This window comes from Macrobrachium nipponense, chromosome 4, assembly GCF_015104395.2.
Source record: "Macrobrachium nipponense isolate FS-2020 chromosome 4, ASM1510439v2, whole genome shotgun sequence".
Taxonomy (NCBI): Eukaryota; Metazoa; Arthropoda; class Malacostraca; order Decapoda; family Palaemonidae; genus Macrobrachium; species Macrobrachium nipponense.
The window spans coordinates 122,466,844-122,476,843 of record NC_061100.1 but is presented as its reverse complement, the minus strand read 5'-3'; the positions used below and the strand labels follow the sequence as shown (position 1 = coordinate 122,476,843).

General features: G+C 41.0%; 1 protein-coding gene across 4 annotated transcripts in view; it reads left to right on the top strand.

The window, feature by feature from the left end:
* Positions 1-10,000, top strand: part of LOC135211721 (uncharacterized) — a 290,983-nt gene that overhangs the window by 268,428 nt on the left and 12,555 nt on the right. For 2 of the 4 annotated variants that reach the window (XM_064244965.1, XM_064244967.1), the window contains exon 6: positions 534-754. The exons of the other annotated variants lie outside the window; for them this stretch is intronic. In XM_064244965.1, the coding sequence (XP_064101035.1) occupies positions 534-617 (84 nt within the window). In that variant the 3' untranslated portion in view covers positions 618-754. Of the gene's footprint in view, positions 1-533; positions 755-10,000 lie in introns of those variants that run through there. 4 annotated transcript variants of the gene reach the window in all.

The following is a 10,000-nucleotide window of genomic DNA, read 5'->3' as shown; positions in this document are numbered from 1 at the left end:
TTACAGCACGAGTGCCCACAGTGTGAATTGAGAAGTTCAGGTACTATATTTTGAACTCTTATGGGCTGCTCAAGAGCGAGAGGTGTTCTGGCACATGGTCGGTGTAATCTAACCACGTTTTGCAAATGCAGAACTGACGTCATTAAGTGGCTGTGGACCATATTTAGTGTTAATAAACAGGATGTATCCCTTAGGAGGTAGTGCCGTCAGTGCACCTTATCGGTGCACTGCAGACATTACTTAGGGGCGTAGCTGGAACCCCTTCCAATCTTTTTGGTGTACCTCCTTCCATATTCTGTTTCTTCCACCTTACTTTCCACCCTCTTCTGACAGTAGATTCATAGTTCAACTGCGAGGTTTTCCTACTGTTACACCTTTCAAACATTTTTACTGTTAGTGTCTGTTTCAGGGTTGAATGATCTCATAGATCTCAGCGTTCGGCCTTTGGCCTAAATTCTATATTTTATTCTAAGCAGAATGTTTAATATTTTTGGTTTCATACACACTTGTTCATCCTCTTTTTACTTTTGCAGGAATTTCTTGCTCTATTTGGTGGACCAGAGGGTGTAGGCCCCATGTATCTAGTTGAGGACGCTTTTCACAACATATTCTATTAATGAAACTTTCAATCATTTTTTTTAACATCTTCGCCCCCATCTAGTATGGAAATGTTCATCAAGTTAGCTTCGCGGCATTTGAACATAAGAGGGGAAAAAAACATTTGAGATTTATGAAATAAAGAATTAATACTGAATGTGTGTTTTTTGTAAACAGTCTTTAAGACTGAAGACTTTGCACGTCCTAAAACTTGGTCTTGCTCAGAGAAAAGCTGCCTCATTCCTTGGGAAAATAGAATTGCATCCGTAAGGGGGTAGTGGCATCAGTGCACCTTATGCTGTGTACTGTGGACATTACTTAAGGTTTTTCCAGAGTACCTTCATCGCCCCTAGCTGCCATCCCTTTCATTCCTTTTACTGCACATCCACTCATATTCCCTTACTTAATTCTTGCGCTCCACCTGCTCCTAACCTTTCTACTCTCACCTTTCTATTCTCAGATTCCCTTTCAGCACTGAAGTGACCTCATAGGTCCCAGCGCTAGATCTTTGGTCTAAATTCTATAGAACTATAATTTTATTCCAAGTAAATTTGACAGCGTAGAGAGAGAACAAAATAGGGGTCAGAGGTGGCTTGAACATTCTGCGAGGGTCAGGGCATCACGACAGTGCTAATCTGCTTAGAGCACAAGAGCCTATGCCTGAGATCAACTCTTATATTAATGATCGATAGAATGTTGGTGATAAATTGGAAGAGACCTCCGTCCCTTGTGAGGAAAAAGTCTATTGCCACTGGTTTCTCATTTACTTGTATTACCGAGTTGTATGATAAGCTCTTCCCAATAAAAGCACTTTTTCACTTCAGCTCTTTTGTTTCGGAACTAAAGAAAAGAAATTCAATTAAATTGGGAGTAAGAGAATGAAACTGGGAAAAGTTTGTTGGAAATTATAATTATTATTATCTAAGATCCCCTCCACACACATACATACATACATGCAAGTAAAATATTACGTGTATTCACATCTCGAAAATGCCATACTATGCTGTATAGAGTAATTGGAATTTTGTACAAAACCTACCCACGTCCTCCAAACATTTGAATAGCAAATTATAATTTTATTACTTTTAATACCTAAAACAATTTAATTGCCAAGTAGGTATAACTACTGTTAAAATGTTTTGTGTAGGGAATGCATATTATAAAGGAAATTCTGTACACGATCCAAACTGGTACAACCAACGCAGGCCTCTGTACTTACATCGTATGCATCGTTACATCTGCCGCCACTTTTTTCCTCTAAGTTTTATATGCTTAAAAGATGAAGAAAATGAGGCTAGTGTTAATAATATAAAATATATACTCAACAGAAACTAGCATAAATTATTAAAATAATAAAGAAATAGATTGTCATTATTCATTAGGTTCGTAGTCAGATTGTTAATTTAAATTTTAACAAGACTTATGCCGTTGGCATATTACCGAATTGTATACGCCCTAACCGACGAGGGGCTGCTCGACCAATCACAGCCAAGAAAACCAGTGACGTAGAATGACGTGACTTCCCTGTCTACCAATCATCGGAGGTACGTGGGAATTATTCTTTTTATCATAACATTTCTTGCAATCAACGGTATGGCTGCTCAGCCAATCACAGCCCGGAAAAACTGACCGAGCGGCGACATAGCGGCCACCTGTCCGAAAAAGTACTTAATTTCGCTGCCCATCCTGGCAGCACAACGTGACCTCTACCTCTCTTTACTGTCGAAGTAAGCGCTTTCTTAGGTCCTAAATTATGAAATTATGGCATAATTCAAGCGTTTTTTCGGGAAGTGTCCGCGTTCCGAGAGAGGTGGCCGCTATGTCGCCTTTAAGTCATTTACCCCAATTGAATGAATTTTGCACTATGTAAAGTCTAAATTTAACTAGTTAAATGTTGCACATTGCATCTAACGTACTGTATTGCTGAAAGTTAAGTGCATTTCAGAAAAGAAGTACACAGTGCCCATGATGCTTATTTGTTTTACTAGTGTTTAGAAGCTTAAACCTCTTCGCTCTTCGTATCAGTGGATATTTTAACATTATCCATACAAATCCAAAAAACTGACAGGAATTGTTAAGAAAGGGAAAAGTTACCCTTGCAGTAGAGTTTGATGTCAGTTTTCTTTCTTGCTGATTTTTTTTTGTCTCAACCGAAATAATGGCCTAGCATTCTATAATATTAACTGGTTATCACTCAGGCTGAAATCAGTCGTACCTTAATCCCCTTGAGCTCTGTCATCATTGGGATCGGCTGACCACAAAAATACCCATTTCTACCTTCAACGATACCTTCTGTGCCTTCAATTGAAATTCACTAGCCCACCATACTTTCATCTTCCACATCCCCCTTGAAGAAACGTGAATCTCTGGGCAGTCTCCCTTAACTCCTTGTATGCAGACGTAATTCTATATAATACTTCAATTTTCCCAAGGTTGGACTTGGACATATAGGCCAATCAGTAAAACAGCAAAACAGCTCGAGAGGTTCAATTATACATGTATCCCAGTTGCGCAAGAGCGCATAGGAAACTTTAAAGTAGGCCCGTCCAAGGCTACTTTTTCCTTGGTATTGTATCTAAATTCAACACTCGGCATAAATTGTCTTTTAGGGTCTGTTATAATGTTCTGGATTTGGATCTTACTGAGCCCTATATTTAGATATTGAATTCCTCAGATAATTCACTGAAGACCTTTATATGTGATGAACTATTTTTTTTTAGCCTCAAAATGTTATACAAAAGTATACAAAATAACACAGAATTTAGATACATAATTAGTAAGGTAGAAGTTAGGAGGATGAGGATAATATTCAACGCCTCACATCATGAGACTGGATTGACCAGCTCCAAGGGACAACTGCTGAGGCGGCCAAAGTAGGTCCTGTCAAAATGTAAACAACTAAAGATGGTGACAATAGCAGTAAGAGAACAGATACAATGTTTGAAATAAAAAGACTACTGGCATGAAACTAAGTTTATTAAATTTCCTTAGCCTAGTCGTTTCTTCCCAAATTCCGGCCTCACTCAACTTACTTTCGCTAATTTTGTGACAATGATATAACCTCAGTATAGCCAATACACCCACACAACTCTCCTCACAGGACAGAAAGCCACAGTTCGAATCCTAGGCAAAGGCACAGTGCTGCAAGACAGTTCTATTTAAAGCCTACATAAATAGCTGACCTATTGAGGAGTGAGAGATGTGTATTTCTGGTGATAGAAGTTCACCCTCGACGTGGTTCGGAAGTCACGTAAAGCAGGATAGTATAGGAAAGGGCTAACAATTGCTTCCTGAAATCAAGGCCGAGAATCAGACAAGTAACACCAGTAGACAACCACCTTAGATAAAACCTGTGCGTGCGCACCATATGCTTATATGTACTATATAAAAACAAAAAATGCGCCGAAGTTTCCTCAGTGCAATCGAGTTTTCTGTATAAAAACATTAACTATGACCGGAAGGTCTCCTGTTGCTCACCAGATGAGGTAGAGTGAGGATGTGCCATAGGGCTCCGGAAAGCGCTGCCAGATAAACAATGCATGGTTATCTTTAACCTTAAATGATATAAAAACTACTGAGGATAGAGGGTTGCGATTTGGTATGTTTAATTACTCTAGTCCTCCTGCCTCAGTAGGTTTTTAGATCTGAGGTCGTACAGAATCAAGTGTGGACGGACAGACAAAGCCAGCACAATAATTCACTTTTACAGAAAACTAAAAGGCGCATGCACATATACACATTTGAATATATGTATGCTATATATATATATATATATATATATATATATATAGATATATGAATATATAGATATAGATATAATAGAATGAATATATATATATATCTATATATATATATATACTTATACTATATATATATATATATATATCATATATATATATATATATATATATATACATATCTATTTATATATATATATATATATATACTATATTATTACATTAATATATATATTATATATAATATATAATATAATATAATATATATTCTATATATATACACTACGACTTGCGTGCGCACATCTAGTGTACATGTCCCTATAAAAAATCAGTATGCAGTATCATCAAACTATTAACATACCAACTACTGTATGATTTTTTATTTGTAAATAGTGATCATGGTATTTATTACTAATTATATAATATATTATATATATATATATTATTACATATATATATATATATATATATATATATATATATATATATATATATATAATATTATATATATATGTATATAATATCCATAATATAATATATATAATATACATTTTGTTCATGAATCTTACCTGCCAGATATATATATAGCTGTATTCTCCGAAGTCCGACAGAATTTCAAAACTCCCGGCACACGCAGTGGTCGGCCAGGTGGTAGTACCCATTCTTGCCGCTGGGAGGCGGGCGTAAGGAACCATTCCCATTTTCTGTCAGATATTTTCTGTCGCCGTTGCAGACAACAAGTGTTTTCTGCACCTCCGTCATTGGATTTTGGAACTCTTTTGGTCACTTGAGTATCCCGATTGATTTTTGGTTATTTGATTTGGATCGGTGGTTAGGCATACGCTAATTGTGGATTGTTTTTTATTTTGGCTTGATTTTTCCTTAAACTTACGATGTCTGGATCTAGTTCGACTAGGCCAGAGTATGTTGTGAGGAAGAATGCAAGGTTAGGCTACCGAAAACTTCGGTAGACCCTCATACAGTGTGCGCGAATTGTAGGAAACATGTTTGTATGTTTGATGACCGCTGCAACGAGTGATAGTGTAAGGAGGTCTTCCTCCAGGCGTGTAACACAAGTTACCCGTCCAGTAGAATTTATCCCTCCAAAGACCTGTGATGCCTTCGGGCCCTACAATAGTGTCTTTGGAGGGTAATACCCTATCTGTGAGTCTTAAATCTTTGCGTAGCCTGGAATCATGTTTGCATTGGAAAGTTTTAGTAGTGTAGTGAAGTATAGTGATAATGCCATGAGTGTTCATTCTATCGCGTAAGCGTATAATTTCTCATTGACAAAACACTACCGCGTGATGGCTCTCCCTACCTCGGCGAGGCAGAATGTAGTAGGGAGGTAGCTGTCCAAGTGTCTAAAATACTCTACGTTTGTTCATAAAACTTACCAGTCAGATATATGTATATATATATATCTGCCGGGTAAAGGTGAACAAGCGTTGTTGTATCATAGTAATATTATTTTTGCCCTTATGTCATATGACTATCAAGCGGTTGTATGGTTCAAGTTATATACTCATACCATAGTTACTCCTACGGAGGACAACCGAGAGTACGATTATTCTTATTACATTTAATCGGTTCTCCCTGCAACTATTCAGGGGTTGCCAGTTTCCCTATTTTTAACATTTAAGGTATTGTTATGACAATACCAAGTTAGCCTTTTATATTTAGCAAGTTCAGTTTCGCTTAAATATACCAGTTTGATGGATTTTGGTTTCTGCTCTATAAAGATAGTAAACTTATTCATTCGTAGAATGGTGTAGGTGGCAACTCGGGCAGAGCAGTGCGAGAACGACTAACGTTCTCTGAGTCTGCTGTCACTAATGCGTAATGCCAGTGCTTAGTTCCATCTGATTGTCTGCCATGCGCGGTAGGTTACGTCTCTCTCTCTCTCCTGCGGGATTGACGGACTAACCGTATTTCTACCCTACAATCACGGCCTTAGCCTCGGGTTGAGGGGAATTCTAGCATACATGACTGAACATCTTCACTTTGCGAGAATTTTTTCATTATAATAAATAAAAAAAAAATAATAAATATATATGTGTATGTAGTATGTGTATGTATATATGTATAGATATATGTGTAAATGTATATGTGTGTGTATGTATATATATATATGTATTAGACCTTTTTCGGTTCTGTTTACCGCATGGTAACAGAATTCTGTCCGAGTCTACAGCGGCATAGCACACATGATTTCCCTCGAAACAAGAATGATGTGCAAGAGATGCAGTCAATTAGCTTGCCGAGACGTCCCTTGCTCGATTATGAGGGGGACTCCTTCCGCTGCCAAATGAGACAGCGCCGAGCGTGACGCTCGGCAGGATGCTCGGCTGGACGCTTGGCTGGACGCACAACGTAATGCTTCTTCAGACATTCGCCGAGAATCAGAGAATAGTAATGGATCTCAGGAAGGAGACTTTTAGGAAGAAACAAATGAACAATCTTCTACAGTGTCTTCAGATTACTCCTGTTTAAGTGAAATGCAGCCTTATTAGGGAAGGAAACATGCTCGGTGAGGGAATGAATGAATTGCAGGGGACCATTTCCTCGCTGGAGAAGTTTGTTTTCCCTGAATAGACTGAAATTTACACCTCTCCAGTTTTTCCTGCAGAAAAACTGGAATAGCATAGATGATCTAGAAATGATTCTGAACATCTCTCATAGTCAAGATTCGTCTATAGGTGATGTCATGGCTCATAATCTCATAGAATTCGAATCTTGAAAGATTACTTTTGTCTTCAGAGACGTCCTCCCCGCGCAGGAGTTGGAACTCTCGGAGGGTCTCGCTCCCTCTGAGGAGAACGAAGACGCTATATGTTGCACAGGCGGCCGTCGTCTTTGGTTCCTCGGAGGGGGACGCTTCTCGTCCGTTAGCTCCTTCTGCTTTGCGGTCATCTCCTGGGCAATTGGAAGACTTTCCGCAGTAAAAGAGAGCTAATGTATGATGTATGGTCTCAGTGAGGGGGACGCTTCACGTCCTCTCTCTTTTCTGCTGTGTTGCGATCTTCACCGGAGAGGACGTCTTCCGATGAGTATGCTTTTGAGCGCTTCGGTCGCTCCAAAGATATATCCTTGGCGGTCCATGTGAGAAGGAGGAGGGCTTCCCCTTGCCCATCGTCTTCTCAAAGGATCAGCCTTTTGCCTGAGAAGGAATGTTCTCCATCGAAAAGGATGATTGTGTCTTTGCAACAACAACTTGTTTTGTTGATTGCAGTGAGAAAGGCAAAGCCACATCGCGAGAGGAAGGATGATAGGCTGCCAATCAAGAGTCCAGGCAGTCCCCTTCTCCTTCTCCTCGTTCCGCTCTTTCGCCAGTTGCCTTGCTCTCTAGATTTCATGCAGCTCTCCAGAGGTTGTCTAGAGAGCACGGTTACCATCTTCCCGAACGTGTGTCAGTTGAGAAGAAGAAGAGGTCTTGGTTCGATGGCTTCGAGCCTCTTTTGAAGAATAGTTTCAGCCTGCGGCCCCTCAGTCTCCTCCTTCGCAATTGTTATCTTCGAAGGACGACTGGCTCATTCATGCCTCCACTCAAACGCGGTGTCTGAAGGATTTTCAAACAACTTAATCGTTGGTGAAGTCCCTGGGACTACTGGTGAATTTCGAAAAGTCACATCTGATCCCAACCCAATCCATCGTGTATCTGGGGATTCAGATGGATTCAGTGGCTTTTCGAGCTTTTCCATCCCAGGGACGTCAGCAGCAAGGCTTAGACAAAGTGTTAGCCTTTCTAAGGAAAGATTCGTGCTCGGTGAGGGAATGGATGAGTCTAACTGGGGACCATTTCCTCGCTAGAGAAGTTTTTCCTTGGGGAGACTGCACCTCAGACCGTTACAATTTTTTCTCAAGTACAATTGGAAAGAAAACAAGAATCTACACATGATCTTGGAAATTTCAGGAGAGGTAAAACATCACTTGAAATGTTGGCTAGATCCAGTGTAGCTGTCGGAGGGTGTGTCTCTCAAGCTTCAGAGCCCCGACCTAGTGTTGTTCTCCGACGCGTCCACCACGGGATGGGGAGCATCATTAGGGGGAAAGAAGTGGCAGGCACCTGGAGAGGGGAACAGGTGTCCTGGCACATAAACGTAAAGGAAATGGCAGCCATCTTTTTAGCTCTCCAGTTTTTCCAAGAAAAAGTCTCTCATCGAATAGTCCAAGTCAACTCAGACAACACCACAGCTCTGGCGTACTTGAAGAAGTAGGGAGGAACACAGTCTCAATCCCTTTTTGCTCTGGCAAAGGAGATCTTGCTGTGGGCAAGGGCACTGGACGTCATGATCCTTACGAAGTTTGTAGCATGAGTAGAGAACGATTGGGCAGATCTCCTCAGTAGACGAGGTCAACTTCTGCCAACCGAGTAGACTCTGCATCAGGAGGTATGCCAAGAGCTGTGGGGGTTATGGGGACGTCCGCTCGTGGATATCTTTGCGACGTCCAGAACGAAGAGGTCTTCCACTGTACTGCTCCCAGTACTCGACCCAGCTGCAGTGACGATAGACACACTTCTCTGGGACTGGACGGGGATGGACCTGTACGCCTTTCCCCGTTCAAGATCTTAGGGGAAGTCATGAGAAAGTTTGCGGTGTCGGAAGGGACGAGAATGACTTTGTTCGCCCCGTTCTGGCCTGTGAGAGAGTGGTTCACAGAGGTCATGGCCTTCGTAGTAGACTTCCCGAGGACGCTTCCAGTAAGGACAGATCTACTCAGACAGCCCCACTTCGAGAGGTACCACAGAAGCCTCTTCGCTCTGAGTCTGACTGCATTCAGACTATCCAAAAGTTGGCCAGAGCGAGAGGCTTTTATACGTCAATGGCGAAAGCTATCGCCAGTGCAAGAAGAGCGTTTTCCAACGCAGTGTACCAATCGAAGTGGACAGTCTTCAGGAGTTGGTGCAAGAAGAACGGCATTTCCTCCACCACAACCTCTGTGAGCCAGATTGCTGACTTCCTTTTCTGAGAAGGAATCTAAAACTTGCAGTCTCTACAATCAAGGGTTATAAGAGTGTGCTTTTAGTTGTCTTTAGGCACAGAGGCCTGGACTTGGCGGACAACAGAGACCTTCACGATCTCTTGAGATCTTTCGAAACGATGAAGGTTCAACAACTCAAGTTGCCGTCTTGGAACTTGGATGTAGTTCTGAAGTTCCTCATGTCCAGTCCATTCGAACCTATGCATGAAGTGCGAGCTTTTATGACTTCTTCTTGGTTCCATAACAATATGTCATAAAGGACATATGAGCTGTCACTTACGGGAGATGCAATTCTGTGTTGATTTCAATTTAACCTACAAGAGATCCTTTTCTCTTGGTTATTCGTGTCTGCGGATACGTTGCTGGGATAGGGAGCCGACACTGATCCTTAACTAGTGAGTTAATTTTTAGTTTAACTTAGTGATTTTTATTGGGGTTTTTGAAAGGAGTTTGGGGATAACTCTTTTCAAATTAAGCGCTAACCCTCGTGTTAGGATCAGGTGATCGGGATCGGTGTTGTGCTCCTTAATTATGCTAATAGGCATAGGTTATATGGTCATATGAGTGGATTAGCACCCATTGACAAATGCCAGTTAGGCTCTGCCGAGTAAGTGGATAAGACCCCATCGGCAGACCCACAAGAACTCTTACCCATAGGTCACATCCTCGCTGAGGCTCTTGAG